Here is a 19,737-nt window from a genome sequence, read left to right on the forward strand (position 1 = left end):
GGAGGCTGGAAATTGAGATCAAGATGCCAGCAGGGTTAGTTTCTTCTGAGGCTTCTCCTCTTGGCTTATAGATGGCTACCTTGCCTTCCCTCTACAGGTGTCTTTGTCCTGTAGACTCCAGTCATATTGGATTAGGGCTGACCCTAGTGACCTCATTTTAACTTAATGACCTCTGTAAAAATCCTGTCTCCAAACATGGTCACATTCCGAGGTACTGGCGGTTAGGACTTCAACATATAAATTCTGGGGGCACACAGTTGAGCCCATAACAGTGACTGTTACAATAGTACCACGTATTTATATACAGTATCATTTCTTCATATTTAGATGGCTTATTTTATGATCGTTATATCTAAAGCACTTCCTGTGACAGAAAAGGCAGTATAGTATCATCCCTGATGCTTTATCGTGAGTTAGAGCCAGATAATTTTCTCCAGTTTAAGTCTAGTGCTGTAATTACTAATGTTTGCTGCCTCTTTGGTAAACCAATAACAAGTTGTAATTATTCAAGGGACATTTGGGGCAATTGTTTAAAGAAAAATGATCTTACTGGGTTTTTTTCTCTCTCATTTGATGTATGAACTGTGGTATATATGTATGTACTGGGTACACACACTATATATTCATGCACACATACATCTATATGTTCCATGATTTAAAACTGTACAACAGACTCTGATAATCTTGTTTTTGCTTTTCAAACTCATGCTTAAGAATTAGAAATGTCATAACACTCCTGGCCTGTCATAATCCTGTTCTTTTAGAAACTATTTTCTCAGCTTCTTAGTTTCTAGGGATTTATTACTGTGGTGTTTGCCTCTCACACTATAAAGTACCAAATGTTTTCTCATGAATAGAAATAATGAAAGCAAGACTCCAGATGTTACCCGTTAAATTAGCCTGCGTTAATCCCTATCTGCCCCAATAGATACATTTTTCAAGATTTACCAGAGGCAAGAGGATGTTTATTTCTTTAGGGACTCTGTTACTGGAGCTCTTTCCCTGGTGCCTCAGCTGCGCTTCTTATCCAATATCTTCTGCAGGCCTGGGGCTTATGACATGGGGTCATTTCAAGAATAGAAGTGTCACCTCTCATATATAATAGCGATTGGGAATTTGGGGGTTGGTGCTGTATGTGGGAAAGTGATTACGTTGCCACTTCATAGACAGCAAAACTGAGGCCTGCCATGCTCATGATTTATTGAAGGCAACAGTACAGTTCAGGGACAGCTGTCGGATGAAAATCAGTCATTTCTGACCCCTCCAAAGAGTGCCAGGCCCATGAATCATCCTGCCACGAACACAAATAAAATCGCACGTTAGATGGAAAAGTCCTGTCCTTTCTGACCACAGGCTACATAACCTTTTAAAACCTAGTCTTCTCCTTAGTCATGGTAGTAATTTTTTAAAATGTTTTAACTCATAAGATATGAAAACACATAATAGGATTTTCTCAAATACATACTGTTGCAGGTGTTTTGTTGGGCAGTGATCCCTGTAACTGAAACGCACAGCCTCTAAGGGAGGGTCAGAAATACAGATGCATTTCCATTCCAAGTAGAAGTACACGGTCATACTCTTTCTGCATCTGGCCTTTTTTGTTTAACGGTGTATTACAGATCATTCCACGATAACATGAAAAGATTCACCTTATTTTTTTTTACTGGTTACCCGTATCCCATGGCACGTAGGATTTGTCCTGTGTGAATAGTGGATTTATCATCATTTATTTAACTAGCCCCCCCACTATTTCCTGAACGCAAATCGTGCTGTAGTAGTCATCCTTGACCAAATTTTTTGTGCCCTTGGGAAATTGTTAGGTTAAAAGATAGGTGTCATTTAATTTTTCCTCCAATGTAACTGATTTGTTATTATTCGTTTCTTTACCTTTTTGTTTTATTCCATCTATGCGATCTATATAGTCAACTTACTGTTCTGATTTCCTAAAGATACTGATATTAGTATATGACAAATACATTTTTCCCATACAAAATAGTACTTGTTAAAGAAAAATACATGATGAGCATTTTTTATGATCTTCATTTGAGTCTTATGTGCTATTTCTAGTTAAGAAACAGTAAGAGTGGTTCTCAGGTTCCCTTAGGCTCCACAGATATCCGTGTGTGCGTGTGTGCGCGCGTATAAAACAGTGTCGTGGTGGAATTTTTATTTTGTCAACAAACATCGTCATCATTGTTACACAGAATCTCAAAATTCAAACGTGAACTTTTCCTCTACAAAAACATCTAAATTTATCCCCTGAGATATTTTTCCTGTCATGTTATTTTGCAGATTTTCTTTCCATATTTGGTAAGAACTTTATTGAGATATAATTCACGTACCATAAAATTCACTCATTTAAAATGTGAATTGAAAACAATTCAGTGGTTTTTAGTATAGTCACAGTTATGCAGCTGTAACTATAATCTGTTTTAGAACATTTTCATCACCCCAAAAAGAAATCCTTTCACTGTCACCCTTCTCAAGCTCCCATCCCTAGCTTTTAAATTTTGAAAGATACTTGTGCCCCCCGAAGCAGCTCTCAGTTATACCCCCCCATCGGTCCCTCGAAGGCCGGTTTCCTCATACCCTCCCTGTATTATCAGAATATTTCATTTGATCAGCCTCATAGGTGGACAACATCTCCTGCTTCGATCTGCACGTATTGAATCATGGATGGTGCCGACCATCTGTTCTCATGTTTCTGGGCTGTTTATGCTTCATCTCTGCACCGCTTTGTGGACGTATTTTAAATACAAACAAACATGTTGTTGTCACTGCTTCATTTTGATCCCATCCACCGGGGCAGGATGCATGGGGCAAAGACGGCTAGGAAGTTAGTTCTACGGAAACAAGAGCACCCTCCAAAGAGGCCCCCCATGCACCCAGAAACCCGCCCCGGGGCTCGCTGCCCGGGACTTACCCGTCATTACCCTGTGCCCGCCCCCCGCCATTCTTGTGTTTTGGATGACACTCCACCCTCCCCCAATGTAGGTAAAATAATTGCTCCTTGGCGGGGTGGGGGAGGGGTGGACTGGGAGTTTGGGGTTAGTAGATGTGAACCATTACATATAGGATGAGCAGAGCACAGGGAACTATATCCAGTCTCCTGTGATAAACCATGATGGAAACGAATAGGAAAAAGAGTGTGTGTGTAACTAAGTGCTTCTCCGTTGGCCTCAATCTGGCTTTGTCTCAATCCATGAAACACTGTTTTTTAATGGACGTTCCATGGTCTTTGTTCTGTTAAAACCCAGTCACCCTAGGATAAACCTGTCTTTATATATACACCTCTTCCCTAGTCTGTGGATCCTGATAGCTTTTTCACTAGCTAGGGTCCCTGGTGAAATTCTAATAACTTCCCCAAGTTGGAGGGTCTTTGGGGAAAGCTGGAGCTCTGTTTCAGCCGGGGCTCAGACTCCTGGGAACAGGTGATTCCTCACCACCACCTCCAGGCCTGAGCCACTGTGACCTTTAGCTCCTGGTAGCTTCTTTCTGTGGGGACTGTAGCCTCCCGTGACCTCACTACCAGGGACCAGAAAGCCTCAGCCCGAGTCTGCTGTTCCTGCTGTATTTGTTAGCGATCGAGCAAAACGCCCTTTCACTACTTGTGGTGGGAAGCCCGGTGCACGCCCAGCCATTCGTCCTGAGGTACCTATACCTGACCGGAAAGACGTACTCACAGCAGGTGTGACAATAAGATATATGTTCAAGGGAATCCCTAGCATATTTGACACCCAGCATTTGTAACACTCCCTCCTCTATACCACAAAATCATTTTCAGGATAACGCTGTGATAATCAGTCAGAAGCCTAACTTTCCTGACTCACTCTATAAACAATTAGAAAAAAGAAATTTCAATTTAAAGATGATTCGATTGATATTCAAATGAGAAGCACATAGTGCCAAGTCTGTGATATTCCTGCCAGGCCTACCTGACCTGAATGTAACAATGAGGAAAGCTCAGAGAGGCCAAATGGAAAGACTGGCCTGTCATCTTCAAAAGTGTCCAGGTCCTGAAAATCCAGGGAAGACTGAGGAAGTATCCCAGACAAAAGGAGACTGGGGATAGTTAAATGCAGCTCGTGATTCAGAACGAGATCCTTTTTCTAGAAAGGACATTATTAGGACAACTGGTGAAATTTTAATGGGTCTGAGCATTGGAGGGCACTGTTGGATCAGTGTTGATTCCTGACTTTGATGACTGCATTGTGGTTACGTAGGAGAATGTCCTTGTTTGTAGGGAATATATGCTAAGGAATTCGGGGTTGATGAGACAGCAGTCAGCCTCTGATTCTCAAATGGTTCAGGGGGAAAACGTCATTTGGACAATAATGTCCTTGTACCGTACTTCCGACTTTTCTCTGTTTGTGATTTTTTTTTAAATACAAAAATTGCTTTGAAAAACCTCGACGGTAATTGTAGCAATTGCTTAGAATGTAGACCAACCAAAAACTTCGGAGGAGTATTTTTTCACCAACGTGCTTTAGAGTTGCTGGCACAGGTGACAGCAAAAAGCAGAGGGCTTTTCAAGTCAGTGTGGTTATTGCTTTAAAATTCCCTGCAGACGGTGCGTCCTCTATGGGGGTGCCCCCCACCCACCCTCAGTACACCCTGATTACACTGGCACATCCTCACAACTCTTCACGGTTGTGTGTCAGAATCCTCCAAACAATGATGGGACGCAGGACACAGGGCCAGGTGAAGCCCTGGACCAAGAAGGCCTTTGGGGACAGCGTTAGGCTGCTGGGCTGGCCAGACTCTTACACGCTGTGCGCACAGGGCAAGATCCAGCCCGTCCACAGCTCATTTCGCCAGGGAACAAATGTCTTTAAACATCCCCTGTGCTAATTAACAAAGCCTTTGAGAGCCGAGTGTGGCAAAGAAACCGTTGAATTAGCTGCGCCTTTAGGGCGGGACTGCTGATTAGGGTGTTTCAAACGCCATGTAACTACCTTGGATGAATGGTCCTGATCATAACAGCCACCCCTAGTGTGCAGATTATCCTGAACCAGTACCGATGCTGCTCACTCAACTTCAGTAAGCGACAAGCCTCCCCAGACTGCAGCACAGAGCAGGGAGCGTAGAGGCCCCCGTCTTTGTGGAGCGAGTGAGGTGTCCGTCCACTTTGACGTCTGCGTGCGTCGGCATCGTCACCTCCACGGGACCTAAACAGACTAGCTTGTCAGGGAAGGCTTTCTCCTTCTTGGAAGCAGTTTGCAGTTGAGGAAGAGACTTTGAAATGAGAGCAGTCCGCTCTGGCCCAGGGGAGGCACGAGCTCTAAGTGCTGTCGCAGCCCCTCCCCGCGAAGCAAACCAGAACTGCGGCAGGGCGACCCACCCGTGCAAAGGGGCGTTGAGTGGTTACCCGTCCTTCCTCCAGTGGGGAAGGATGCTGCTGGTGAGGTCTCGGTCACTGAAAGGACCCGCACGCACACTTCCTCTGCGATTGTCCCATGCGGCATGTCAGCCTGCAGAGAATCCCGTGCATCCCGTCTTGTCTCCAGCCTCCAGGCGTGCCCGGGTCTCACGCCTTGATGGGTGTAAGAGTCACCGTGGCCCTTGTGAAGAGTTGACGTGCTGGGCTCCTGTCTGGGGTTTCTGATCCACCAGGGTGTGCCTAGGAGCGTGCATTTGTAACAAGCACCCAGTATCTGTGATGCCCATGGTCTGTGGACCCTCAGCGAGCCCTGATCTAGCGGCAGAAACATGCGGCTTGTGGTCAGAAAACCCAGATTTGCCTTCGCAGCTCATGCTTCACACGCTGAGTGGGACCTTGGGCCGGTTGCCGGAGCTCCCCAGGGCCCAGGTTCACCCCAGCATCCAGGGTCTGTGTTGGGGATCAAATGTGGTAGGGAGGAAAGCACTTGACAAACGGTGAAGCTCTGCAGAAGGATGGGGACCTGGCCTTGGTCCTTACGTCCACCTTGACGTGGTACTCGTGGGGGCTGCAGCGCTTTCGGTGCGTCCTGGCCAATTTTTTAAGTGTCGCTCTCCCTGTCCCCAGCCTTCCATGCGGCGAAGTGCGAGAAGCTGCAGAGAGAGAAGGCGGAGCTGGAGCGGCGCTGTGAGGATGAGGTGCGCAGGCTGGGCTGGCGGCAGCAGGCCGAGCTGCGCGACCTGGAGCGGCGGCTGCAGCTGCAGTTCGAGACCGAGGTGGCCCAGCTCCAGGAGGAGCACCGCGCACAGCTGCTGCGGATCGGGTGTCAGCACCAACGGCAGGTCAGTCTGCGCCCCGGCCCGGGCGTTGTCCTTGCCGTCGTCGGGAGACGTGGGTGGGAGGTGGAGGGGAGCCGCTTTGGCCAGGAGTCCGTGCAGCAAGCAGGTGAGCTTCCGGTCAAGCCCGCTCTCCCCACCTCGTTTCTCTCCTCTGTCCCCTCCCGTCGTCCCCCGCAGCCACTCTTGTCTCCCCGCCTTGTGCTCCCAGGCACACTCCCACCTCCGAGATTTTGCTCGCTGTGCCCTCTGCCTGGAATCCTCTCCCTCTAGAAACCCCATGGCTCCCTCTCTCCCTCTCTCCCTCCCTTGCAGACTTTTCTCAGTGAGGCCTTTCCTGATCCAAAATCACAGCTCCTTCCCCACGTCGTGCACACTCTTCCTGTTTAGTTTTTCCTCGGCACTTACTACTACCTAATGTATGAGAACTTCTACTTTGTACCCTATTGATCTTCTGCGTATTCCATAAGGACAGTGATGATGACAGACATATGTGTATCTAGCACGTGCTGTGTGCCAGGCCCTGCTCTTCCCTCTTTACATGTACTAACTCATTTAACCCCCACGATAACTCTTAGAGGGAGTACCATTATTGTCCCCATTTTACAGGTGAGAAAACTGAGACCCAGAGGTTAAATAACTTGCCAGCATTCACGCTTATGAAAGAGCCAGGGTTGGACCCAGTCTGATCCCAGGGTCCGCGCTCTCGAGCACTGAACTAGAGTTTTCTGCCGGGTTTACTGCTAAATCTCTGGCACAGGACTGCCTGCCTGCACAGAGCGAGCCTTCAGTGTGTATTTGCTGAATGAAAGAAGGATTCCGCTCATTAACCTTAGCCCAGCAGTCTTCCTAGAGAGGGTCATTCATCCTGGCATAGCTGGGGAAGAATTCCCAGGGAGCCTGTCAGCCTGAAAGCAGGTAGGAGCCTGGCGTGCCCATCCCCATGGCCAGCTGCCGTGTCCGTTACCGTGTTGGCGCCGGTGTGACAGGCAGGTTAAGACGAGACCCCTCTGCTTCCGAGAGAGCTCGTTTGCCCCTCCCTCTTCTCTTCCTCCTAAGTCCCCAAGGCTCTGACGCCTTAATGCCCACCTTCTAATTGTGTACTGTTACCCCTGGTCTGCTCATGGTATCCCTAAGGTAAACTGGCATTTGTGAAGAGCTCACTTTACATCTCAGGCTGGTGCCGAGTGGCCCTTCACTATCATGAACGTTTGGGCTGCCTCCCCGGTAGGTAATCTGGATGGCGCAGGTCCCCAGAGGCTTGCGAATCATGGCGGGCATGGGAGAAATCTCAGAGTAATAATAGGTGCTATTGTTGGGATAAACGGTCTCCTGTTTGACAACACTTTCTTCTATTCAGCATCTTGGGTTAGTCGTCCTCCTTTTTCTAGAGGCCTGTGGAAACCAGATGCATCTGCCTGCTTGAGGTGGTACAGACTTAGAGGCTGGGAGACAGATAGGTTTCAGCTAAGGTTACCTGCTGGGCTAAGATTAGAAGATTAGATTCAGCATCTTGGCTTCTCAGCTGGCTTTAAGTGGACATTTGCACGGCTGCCGTCTTTAGTCTTACCTGCTTCGTGGTCCCTTGATACAGCTCAGACCTGGTACAGATACTGGCTTGTCTGTGCCCTGTATCCTGGGGCTGTTCATTCCCAATTTTACACAAAGAATGTATTTATACCCATATTCACTGACTTTTGGTCCAAAGTTCTGGGTTGGTTGAGAAGATGCCAAGAGATGGAAGGAAGGGCAGGAGGTGGTCCCCTGGCAGAAGGATGAGCCTCTGAACAAACGCTCATGCTGGGGTGTCGTGTGTGGGAAACCGGGAAGCCAGGGCCACTGCCGAGCGGAGCCCGTCCGCCAGTGGAGGGAGCCCGTCCGCCAGTGGAGGGAGCCGGGGCAGAACCTCGCTAAGTTTTGTCGGTGCAGGAGCCTGTGCTGGGGGGTGTGGCCTCATCTGCCTTTGAGCTGGGACAGCGGCCTTTTAAAGATTTCATACCGGGAGAGATTGGAGGCCCTGACTTTCCCACTTGAGAGTGAGTTACATGAGCTACTTATGTATATTTTAAAAGTGCTCTGTCTCCTGAGAGCTCTGATCCTGTTCTCCCTGATCCTTTACAGCTGAAGTGATTCATTTGCTTATTCATCCATCTAAGCAAACAACAGTCAGTGAAGGTCCGCCGCACGCGCGGCCTCATGACGTCACACTGCAAGGGATGCCAACATTTATAAAACGTGGACTTGCTTGTTCCATAGCCTCAGGTTATAGATCCAGGGAAGTTCTGAGGCACTTTCTCCAGAAACTGTAATACTGGGTGGGAAATACAGATTCTGTGTTTAGGAACTGAGAGTTTCCTTCCAGATGGGAGGATGAGGGAAAGCTTTATGGTGGAAAGAGCATCTGCACGCTTTACATTCGAGTAAGTCATTCCTATAGAAACCCACTGGTTTGGGGGCAGGGGGAGGGATGGATGGTTGAAATCTACGTATTACTCAGGCCCCTGATTCTGCTCCTGCTGCTGGATGTTGGCTGTTGTCTTGACCTTCAGCTTCTCCAGCAGGGAGCGCGCAGGCAACCAGGAAGAAGGTGAAATGCGCGTCAAGCCGTATTCTAATTTCCAGGCAGAGTAAATGCTCGTGTATTCGGTCCAGGAGGGGCTCGGTGCCTGGCCGCAGTGGGGTCTGGAACGTCCGTGGTTCCAGCGATCTGTGCCGACCCTCCATGCTCAGGGCCTCTCTGGGGGGGACAGTCACGTTCGGCAAGGCTGACCCATAGATCCTGCCATCTCGAGCCTTAAAACTCAAGTTCACCAATGGGGCCTCTCCTGGCGCCCCGGTGCCCCGGCCGGCAGCGCAGAGGCTGCTTCCATTCTGACGCAGGAAGTTCTGAGGCTTTTCTCTGATCAGGAACTCCCTCAAGAAGGCCGGCTGACCTCTGACCTTACCGCAGGATGCCCCTAGGAAGATCCAGCCGTCCACTTGCCTCGAGCGGCAAAGACCGTCTCTCTGTCTCCATATGGGAGTCACTGGGGAGCTTCTGGCAAAGCACTCCTCCTGTCTGCACCGCGCGCTGATGGAATCAGAGTCTCGGACTGGGGCTTCCCAGGGCCCAGAGCTGCAGCTGTCTGGTGTCGGGGGATGTGCAGGGCCTCCTTCTTTAGCCCTGCAGGGGTATGAGCAGGGGCGTGGCCTGGCCTCCTGGCTTTCTTCCGTGCCTTTAAAGATATGCTAGGACTCTTATCTTAAAAGTCGGATTATAAAGGTGTTTCATCAGATCAGTGCTCATTCTAGAGCTGGCCGTACATTAACAGAAGCCAGGTTTCCCAAGCTTCCCTATCTCAGGGCACACGAAACAGATTTTTCAACGTAAACACAAATGCTTTTCCTTTTCTGCTCCAAATGTACTCGCCCACGGAGCCTGGTGTTCAGTGATCAGACTTGTGACCTTTGACCTTCTCCCTCCAAGACCCTGTGGCAGTTTGTCTCTCTCCCTGACCCGGCCCAGAAGCCCCTCGTGCAGGGCCCCCTGGTTCCTAAAGGCATTCTGGATTCTGCATTTTGAGCAGAGACTCCTTTCCAGAGGAGCAGTAGTGTTCAGCCTTTGGCATTTACGTTGGCTTTGTCTCATATCCGGGACACACTTTGTAACCTTTCCTAAAGAAATCATCCTTTTAGACTTAACTGGGAGGCCCAGCGTGCCCACACTTAATCAGACCGTGCAGAGGCCACTTCGGCGATCATCTCGCATTCTGTCCCATATCCGTCCCACACGGCAGGTGCACAGCTGCCATCAGCGAAACCACACTCTCTGATCAAATAGAATGAGGTCCCGAGGGCCCCTCTGTTTTCCAGCGCCAGAGCCCCGCCCATCACAGCCCAGAGCCTCCGGACACTGGAAAGAGGCAGAGCCGGGAGATAGAAGCCTCTGTGAACACCTGCCCACGTGGTGGGCGGCAAAGGGGCAAAGGCACAGCCCGGAGGGGCATGAGGTCAGCCCAGGAGCTCTGGCGGGGCTGGCTGCCTGCTCGGAGTCGGTACCCAGGATGATGTAGCAGGGATGCAGGGACAGAAGGGATGGTGGGTCGTCTCGTTATCCGGAAGGAGAGTCGTTCAGAGAGCCCTGGAGAGAAAAGACAGGGGCAGCTCCCTCTGTCTCATCAGATAGGAAGACACGTCGCAGATGGGGGCAAATGGGAGTTTAATCTGGTTTTCTTTAATGAGGAAAGCCGAGACAATGTAAAGCCCATGCGTCTTCGTTGTAAATGGAAGTCTTCTCTCAGTGAATTGCCGAAGGCTCCCATAATTGCATTTTGCAAATGGCTGAATGAAGTAAGCCCACAGCTCTATTCTTACCCATCGGAGAGGGCGGCTTCCCAGCCCTTTGCTTTGCTGGAACTCAGCTAAACAGCAAACAGCTGCAGGAACAGAGCCTGGTGCAGGGACCAGCTGCTGCTCTGTACCCCTGGGACTACTTGATGGGCACATGGACAGACCTCCGCAGCCAGCTCAGAACTTTGTCCTCCTGGAAGAGGGAGGAGGCTGGCCCAGCAGAGATTTTGGGGGGACGGGGGCACCCAGGGTTCTAAAAGGAAGAAAATGAAACTTCACCCAGCATAAGTTTGCTGTGGCCGGATAATGGCTTAGCGCCTCCGTCTCGTTTTCGGTGATCTACAACGCAAAACATATCTTGTGTGTCCCTTGGGTCAACTTGTCTGAATCCCCTCAAATGCCTGCCGACCTGGAGGTCTTCTCAGGCTGAGAGCTCGGACGGGCTGCTGCCCCGTGCTCTGGAAAGAAGCCTAGAGCCATAGAGGAGAAGCCATGGGGATTGAAACTGGGATAAGAAAGGGGACGGCCAACAGTGCACGGCCCCTTCCTTGTAGAGGGAACAGTCTTTAAAAACCATACGCATGTCTGGAAACCTCAATCACTCGAGAGTAAGGACCATGATGCCCAGATTTTGGCTCACTGACTCTCACTGGTTTCCTTCAGAACATCCTGGGCTTTCCTCTCATTGCATGTGGAGGAATTCGGGGATCAGTATTTCATCCCCAGAAGCCCCTCTGAGAGGCTGTAACAGACAGATCACACCCTTACATCATCCTTGGTATATTGGGTGTGGTATTCCATCACCACTAAATCAAAGACCTGACTCCACCAAGGCAGGGGGGCATGCGATGAAGCACCACCCTTGCTGAGCAGAGCAGACCCACCGCCAGGACGAAAGGGACTCTTCTGGAACGTACTCCCGGCATCCATCTCTCTTTTCTGAAACCACCCGTGGCAATTTGGGTAAGAACCCAATAAATTAGAATCATACTAAGGACGGATGAAAGATTCTTCTTTCTACTGAACTAACATACCTCCAAACAATGTGTGGGTACTTGTTTCTAATGGAAGTCACCAGCGGAGCATAAGGAAAACCAGTTCCATTTTTTTTAACCGATGATTTGTTTTTCCAAGAGACTGAAAGTCTTTGGACAAAGATTCCATAAAAAACCTTCATATAAACAGGATTTGGGCAATTAAAAACTGCAGTAATCGGCCTTTCTGCTGAGTGGATTCATAGCTCTGAGCCTCGAGTGAAGTATTGTTTAATCAAGAATGGCCAGTAGGTAAAAGTGAACCATCGCATACCATGTCCATTTTCATGGCGTAATGCAGCTTTCCGAACGCTGTCAAGTTCGTTGTTGGTCTTGGCAGTGATATTTCTGTTTTAGTGGATGACACTTCCTTTTACCATAGGAGACAGAAGTCGGGCCAACTTTCCCAAGCAATGATGGTATCCAGAATGGGAATCTATCCCATTTTAAAATACAAACACTCCCATGCATCCCCTTCACAAGCGGGCTTCCTTTCTTGTGAAGAGTTCTTCCTCCTTTTACAGATCAAAGATCAGCCTGTGAATTATCCCCAGAGAAATGAGACCCTCTGAGAGGTGGCTGGACAGTGTTCTGAGCCGGTCTGCCACAGAGCTTCAGGGCATGGGCAGGTGCACTGGTTCAGTGTTGTTCAAATGCTAGGTTTTGACACCTTAGTACGTTGTGAAATGAATTTAGTGGTTTGTAACTGCATTTTGAAAAACAACAAAGGAACATAGAATAAAAATTTAAAAACGAGATTACTGCAGGTAAGAGGGGAAAGTGTCATTTTGTGAAACTTTGGTTTCACACACACGCCCCGTGTATGCGTGTGTGTGTGTGTGTGTGTGTGTGTGTGTGTAACAATGTACAATGGTGTTTTTACAGTGGGTCACCGACAGAGAATTTGGAAAAACATTGTTCTGGTTTGCTATCACAGGGAGAGGTCGTCTTATGCAATGAGTCCTGTAAGTCATACATTTGAAGTTAAAATAACAGCTGCAACAACAAAAGTAACAAAAGCAGTAAAGATGGAAGGTGTGTGGTGGGGCCAGAGATCAGGAAGGGGGAAAATAAAAAATCCTGGGCTGGCGTAGCACAGGGAGATCAGCTCGGTACTTTGTGACCACCTGGGGGAGGCGGTGGATAGGGAGGGTGGGAGGGAGGGAGATGCAAGAGGGAAGAGATATGGGGATATATGTATATGTATAACTGATTCACTTTGTTATAAAGCAGAAACTAACACGCCACTGTAAAGCAATTATACTCCAATAAAGATGTTAAAAAAATATATATATAATGAAAAACAGTCAAAAACAAAAAAAAAATCCTGGGCTGGCTGCACTACCTGTGATTAAACTCCTGGAAATGTACCATCAGCCAGAGAAACAGCAGCTTCTTGGGAGCAGGTCCCACAGCCTGGGCAGGGGGAGGTCTGCACCGTGATCCGGGGGGCAGGTTCACGGCTGGAACAGGGGTGGCGAGCACACACACACACACCTGCCCACTTGCCTTGGGGCTGGTGAGAGGGTCCCTGGGCTCTGGTTGCTGGTCTTGCGGGGGGAGGCAAGGGCAGTGCGTTTCAGAGCTTCACCATGGATGTCAGACAGCCCTGTGCTGACTGCTGGCTCTGCCATTCACTAGCCTTTGGGCAAAACACTTCAAGCCTCTCTGAGCCTCAGTTTCCTCGTCTGGGAAATGAACATGAAAACATTTACTTTATCATATTGCTGTGAGGCTTGAGTGGAGAAGCCGAGAGTGTAGCTTAATAAATGTTAGCTCCCTCCAGATGCCTCGCGTGCGGTAGCTCCCACCTGCTGCCAGGAAGCAGAACGGACCTTCTGGTAGGGGAGGACCGTCTTCTGTCCCTTATTACCTCACGGAATGCTTGGTGGAAGGGGAAGGAATGGGGTGGAAGGAAATGGTCCAGAGGGGGCGCAGGGCAGTAAAGAGGTGGCTTCGGCAGCTACCCACCCCACCCCGGGAGCTGCTTCCCGTTGCATGAGCGGCAGGGCTGTGGCAGTGACTTCCCTGTGACATCCCCTGCCCCGCCGCCCCTGACTCCGGGACTCCCGCGTCACCAACAAATCCTGGCTCTGCTGCCTCGGCACAAGGCTGGAGGTAGCCGCCATCACAGTAGAGTGTCCTGCCCTTGACGTTTGGGCCACTGACATTTCCCCTCGTTGCAGTCCACCTCAGTCCTCCAAGCAGCGAGGCCATTGGAGCCCCCGGTCCCCGGCTCTCTGTGTAACCAGAGCTGTGATCTCCTGCAGGTGGAAGACATCACCGCCAGCCATGAGGCGGCTCTCCTAGAGATGGAAAACAGCCACACGGTCGCCATCTCGCTCCTGCAGGATGACCACGACCACAAGGTGCAAGGTAGCTACGAGGCTTGGTGCGCGCGGTGGGCGGGCAGGGTGGGCTGTGCGCACTGACCCTCTCCGGCTGCAGACATGGGGAGCCCTCCCTTTCCCTCTTGCTTCCCTTTCCCTTCTTCCTTCCTTTCCTTCCTGGTGTGTCCTTTGTGTTGCTTCTTGGGTTCAGAAAAGACAGAAATCCAGGACCCGGGTAACTACAGTAAGTCCCCTACATATGAATGAGTTCCGTTCCGAGAGCGCGTTCGTAAGTCCAACAAAGTTAGCGTAGGTACCCAACTAACACAATCAGCTATATAGTACTGTCCTGTAATAGGTTCATAATACTTTTCACACAAATAATACATAAAAAACAAACAACACAAAAGTAAAGAAAACATGTTTAATCTTACAGTCCAGTACCTTGAAAAGTACAGTAGTCCAGTACAACAGCTGGCATCCAGGGGCTCGCATTGCCCGAACAGGCAAGAAGAGTTACTGACTGGAGGGGAGAGAGGAGGTGGGAGATGGTAGAGCTGAAGGATCGTCAGCAATAGGGGACGGAGGGCCAGCTGCAATGTCACTCACGCCTGACGTTGATGGAATGCACATTCGCATCTTTGAAAGTTCGCAGCTTGAAGGTTCTTTTGTAGGGGACTTACTGTACTTTCCTCTGAAGCCGATCCTCTCAACCCTGCCTGAATACTGGAGCCTTGGTCCCAGAGCAGGGTTTGGTAGCTGGTCTGGGTTACAGCCTGGGCTTGTTAAAGCTCATAGGTGAATGTAACAGGTAGCCAAGCTTGAGACCCACTGTTCTACAGTAAGTGTAGAAATCCTGGGCTTTGTCTTGTGTTGTGGCCTTATAACCATCCCACAGGTGTGGTGTTGTCACGGCCACGCCAGCATCTGATTGGGCCTGGCTCTCCACACCTTGCACTCAGACCACATTCACCATGGATGTAAGTGGACTCTCAGGATCTTTCTTTTTACATTTTTTATAACTTTGACTTGTCTTTGGATATGTAGGATTTTATGTGGGTTGTAACAATAGCAACAGCGTTTAACTAAGTACTACTAAGATTTTGACTGTGAAAGAAGCTTTTTACACGTTAACGTGCATTTACGTCATATAGAGAATTTGTTTTTCAATTTCCCCTTTCCTCATTTCTTCCTCCCCAGTCAGCTGATTGTTAAAGTATATGAAAAACAATTAATTTAACAATAGATTAATAAATTCCAAAAATTTGAGAATTAATATCAGGGTTTTAAAATTATTTTAAAATGTTCTTTGTAAACAGCAAGGCCCACTGTGCAGTAATCAATGCTCATGTGATTGCCCCCTCGAGCACCAACCCCCCGCCTCTGGGAACTACCCATACGTGGAAAAGTCCAAGCTGGACGCAAGGGAGAGGAATTTCCTGAGAACTAGTTAAATGCGTTACCTGTTCCTGAGAGCGCGTCTCATGCTTAGAGGACCAGCTCCCACCCCTGGATGCACATTGGAACCACCTGGAGAGTTTTTTAAAAAATACTGATGTGTAGCTCCCCTTACAGAGGTTCCGATCTAATTGCCCTGGGGTGCAGCCCAGGCATCGGGATTTTTTAAAGCTCCCCAGGTGATTCTAATATGTAGCAGAATTGGAGAAGCACTCTCTTAGAGCACAGTCTTAAGCATGGGACAGAGTGTCAGGACCTTAAAATAATGAACTACATTATGAGTACATAGATAGTCGCCATGGTTTATGCCACCTAATAGATACGGACTTTTCTTTGCTTGTGAGGTATAGGGTATCTGAAAATGCCCTAAAGCCCATCACTACACTGTAGGAAAATGGTCTCAGGAAAGGGAACAGGAACGGAAATGTTACAATGAGTGTTGACTTTTGTTTCCGGATTTTCGTATAAATAGACTTGGTAGATTTTTCTGACTAATGAAGTCTCGCTTAGACGCCACGTCCAGGGCCTTTGAATTACATATAATGTGAAGACAATGTGGGCGTGTGTAATGGTAGCTAAAAACTTCATTATTATGGATGGTGCTCTCAATGCCTATTAAAAGTAATCATTTAGACAAAGGCAGGTAGACCAGAAACCCACATGGTTTTATGTCAATAAAATAAGCACAAACTTTTTTCTTTTTTCCCAAATGTAAATTTCAGCTATAACAACTGGATTTCTAAGAGACCTTTAACCATCACTAGTTAAAAGATTTGGGTCAATGGAAACCACAAAGTTTTTCTTAATTGCAGCTTATGCCAGCCGGAATGATAATTATTGGTCTCCAATACTCTCCTGTGCTAAGCATATGATCCAGGTTGATTAATGAGACCTTTCCTCTCTCCAGTTATAACATGAAAACAAATTGCTTGTGTAGCTAGAATGAGACGGGCTTCACCCAGCTAATAAGACTATTCCCATCTGGAGGAAAATAGAATCCATTTGCTTAATAACTCTTACATGACATCTCTTGCTGCCTATCTTGCAAATTATCACTGGAATGACACTTTTCACGGAATAGAATTGCTCCAGACTCCCCAAGAGGAACCAGTCCAATGAGTCCTTCCTTCTGTCTGAGTGGCTTAACATCAACTCTTTGCTTAAGCGAATCCTAGCATCTGTGGTTTCCAGAGTGTGGCCCAGAGGCCACCAAGGTGACTCTGCAGGCACAGCACTGGTCCCGTTCACCTGTCCATTCTCCAGTCCATGCCCCGCTCTCCTTGGAAAGGTCCCTGCTTCAGCCTGAGACTGCGGCTTCGTGGTAGAAAAGAAGAGTGATCCTGGGAGGGAAGAAAAGGGAGATTTAACATTAATTACCTAGTGGATTTACCATTAGGAATAGTTGGAGAATTCAGTGAGTGCTGTGAATGGAGAATCTGACTTGGCCAGGGTGTTGGTAGAGCTGGGTATAAAAGTGAGTGTGTGTGTGTGTGCGTGCGTGCGTGCGTGTGCGTGTACTCTGTTTGCTTCCCTCCCTCCTTTCTTTCCTCTTAACCCTCGCCCTTTCTCCTATTTCCTTCCTCATCCTTTCTCCCTCTCTCCTAAATAACATTGCATACAATTTCAGACTAATGGAGAGGTCTCTTTAGGCTTAAGTCCACTATATACTGGTGTCCCTTACTCACCTACGTCACTAGTCTTAGCCTGGCAAAAGAATCTTGTTTGATCCCTTTTCAAAAGAAAGATCAGCCTAACAATTTGATGTCTTCTCTCCAGAACTGATATCTACCCACGAGCTTGAAAAGAAAGAATTGGAAGAAAATTTTGAAAAGCTGCGGCTGTCATTACAGGTTAGTGTTTCCTTAACTCCAACATCATGATAATGGCAGCATTGTTATTCCTGTCCGCAGACATTTATCCAGCACCTACCGTGTACTGGATCCTGTACTAAGCATTGGAATATGGGGGTAAATAAGACTTACTCCCTGCCCTTAAGGAGTTGACTGTCTACTCAGAGCTGTGATACAAATAGTGACAGACCAGCATGGAAGGTAACGCATACTTGCACAGAATGAATAATACCGTTAGCGCCACAGGGGTTCCGAGAGACGGCCCATGTGCTTGCGGTCAGAGTCATGTTTGGGGAAAGGGGAGGATTAGGGAGCAGAGCATTCTAGGCGGGGGTAACGGGATAAGGAGACTCATGTAGGGCATAAATCGCAGGACATGTTCTGGGAATTGTAAAAGCAACTTCAACCCCCTGGAGATGTAACAAAGCTTCTTGGCGTCCTGCTTGAAACCTACACAGAGTGTGGGTCTCAGATGCCAGGGGCGCTGCCTGGCTTCCTTCTGATCTCGGAGGGGAGAATGGAGGTCTCTGCCTTCCAGAGACCCCAATCAGCTGCTTCTGTGAAAAGATGTTGACTGCCCCCAGCCCTAGAGAGGGGCTGCCTGGGAAGCCAAGGGGAGGCTGGTAGCCCTGCTTCCATTGCCAGCTGTGGACGTCCCAGTCATAGAAAGATTACCTTTTAAATATTAGGAACATTCACATCTGGAAATTTGGGAGGTGATTACCATAATTCTAATACAAAGGCAGGAGTTTTGTTTCTTCAATGGCTCACTTTCCCCAGGCAGTGTTTCTCGCACAGAGCCTGCCCTGCCGAGAAAAGAATCTAGGATCATGGAGTGTCACACTATTGAGTGTACTATTCAAAAGTTTTTAAATGGGAAACCACCTGCTGCAAACCCACCCCCGGTCCGTCGATCCATGGACCCATCGGGGGGCCTCACATGCCCACGTGCTCCCTGTGTGGCTTGTCCTTGGCAAATTAACCCCAAACTTCTTTGTGTACCCCACATCCCACACCACCCAGATACATTACCCTTAAGGAACACAACCCAGGAAGGTAACAGCCATACTGTGATGTATCAGAAAACCCCAAACGGTCCAAAACCAAAAGAAGGGAGAGTTCTGCTCCATCCATGAGTCTTCACTTTGCCACTCACATCACACAGTCATGAACTGTGCACATTTAGTGGTAACTCATGGGCAGATGCATTTGAGCTGCAGATTTTCTGGTGTGAGGTGGGTACAGTTGCTTAGGCCAGTCTCCTTGGGCTGCTGGCAGCTAGAGAAACAGGTTTGGGGTAAAAGATTTGAGTTTGAGGTTTAAATCCCCACTGTACCTTCTCTTAATAGCTTTGAAATCTTGGACAGCTACATAAGCTGTAAACCTTAGTTTACCCATCTGTAAAATGGGGATAATGCCAATTCCTTCCTCAAAGTGTGAGCAGCTTAAGGGAAATAATATGTGTGTCAATGAAAACATTAATCAATAGTCAATCCAAGAAAGAAATGGAGAATTTTATTTGAGCCAACCTGAGGATTAGAACCCAGGAGACAGTCTTTATGTGGTATACAATGGAATACTACTCAGCCATAGAAAAGAACGAAATTTTGCCATTTGAAGCAACATGGATAGACTTGGAGGGCATGCTGCTAAGTGAAATACGTCAGAGAAAGACAAACACTGTATGATGCCACTTATATGTGGAATATAAAAAACACAACAAACTAGTGAATGTAACATAAAAGAAGCAGACTCACAGATACAGAGAACAAACTAGTGGTTACCAGTGGGGGGAGGGCACGTAGGGATGGGGGAGGGGAGGTGCAAATTGCTGGGTGTAAATAGGCTCGAGGATGTGTTGTACAACACGGGGAATATTTCGTAATTGCAATATTTTGTAATAACTGTAAATAGTAACCTTTAAAAATTGTATTAACTTTTTTTTAAAGATTAAAAGACAAAGCGCTAAGGACTGTTCCTTAGAGGTCAATGCACAGTTATATAAATTTTTGAGGCAAAGGGTCTTACATCAAAGTAACATATTGACAGTGTACGTAGTCCAACAGGGCAAGTAGTGGGTCATCGTGACCCCTTACAGGATTGAGAAAGGAATGTTATCTCCTAAGGAGTTACCTTGCTGGCTTCAGGAGAAAATTGCTTTTTTTTTTTTCCGGTGAGCAGGCATTCCTGTGTCTTCTAAGGGGATCTAGTTAATGTATAATGCAGATGCACCGTGCACACTAAAGAGGGGTAGTGGCCCAGATCGGCAGAGAGAGAATTTTCTGTTTAAAAATTTTCTGATCCTGCCTTAAAAATAAATTGATTTCATCGTGTGTAAAGGGCATAGAGCACTAGGCAGCAGCTAGTGCTATTATAATAGTTTCAGGCGTTGTTACATTTGCCATCATCATCATTATTATGGGGCCGTTGGTTAACTCCAAGTGGTCCCTGCCGGGCCAGGTCACCAGCTGGGTCTTGGTGCTCTTACCTTGGCATAAAGTAGCCAATCCAAGTTGAAGA

General features: G+C 48.0%; 1 protein-coding gene across 5 annotated transcripts in view; it reads left to right on the forward strand.

Annotated features, from left to right (window-relative positions):
- MTUS2 (microtubule associated scaffold protein 2) overlaps positions 1–19,737 on the forward strand; it is a 491,802-nt gene that overhangs the window by 462,980 nt on the left and 9,085 nt on the right. For 4 of the 5 annotated variants that reach the window (XM_079902571.1, XM_079902570.1, XM_079902572.1 and 1 more), the window contains 3 exons: positions 6,008–6,222; positions 13,850–13,955; positions 17,144–17,217. In XM_079902571.1, coding sequence (XP_079758697.1) covers positions 6,008–6,222; positions 13,850–13,955; positions 17,144–17,217 — 395 coding nt within the window. Of the gene's footprint in view, positions 1–6,007; positions 6,223–13,849; positions 13,956–17,143; positions 17,218–19,737 lie in introns of those variants that run through there. The other variant, XR_013824765.1, reaches the window with a different exon arrangement.

Source organism: Stenella coeruleoalba, assembly GCF_951394435.1.
Source record: "Stenella coeruleoalba genome assembly, chromosome: 18".
NCBI classification, from domain to species: Eukaryota; Metazoa; Chordata; class Mammalia; order Artiodactyla; family Delphinidae; genus Stenella; species Stenella coeruleoalba.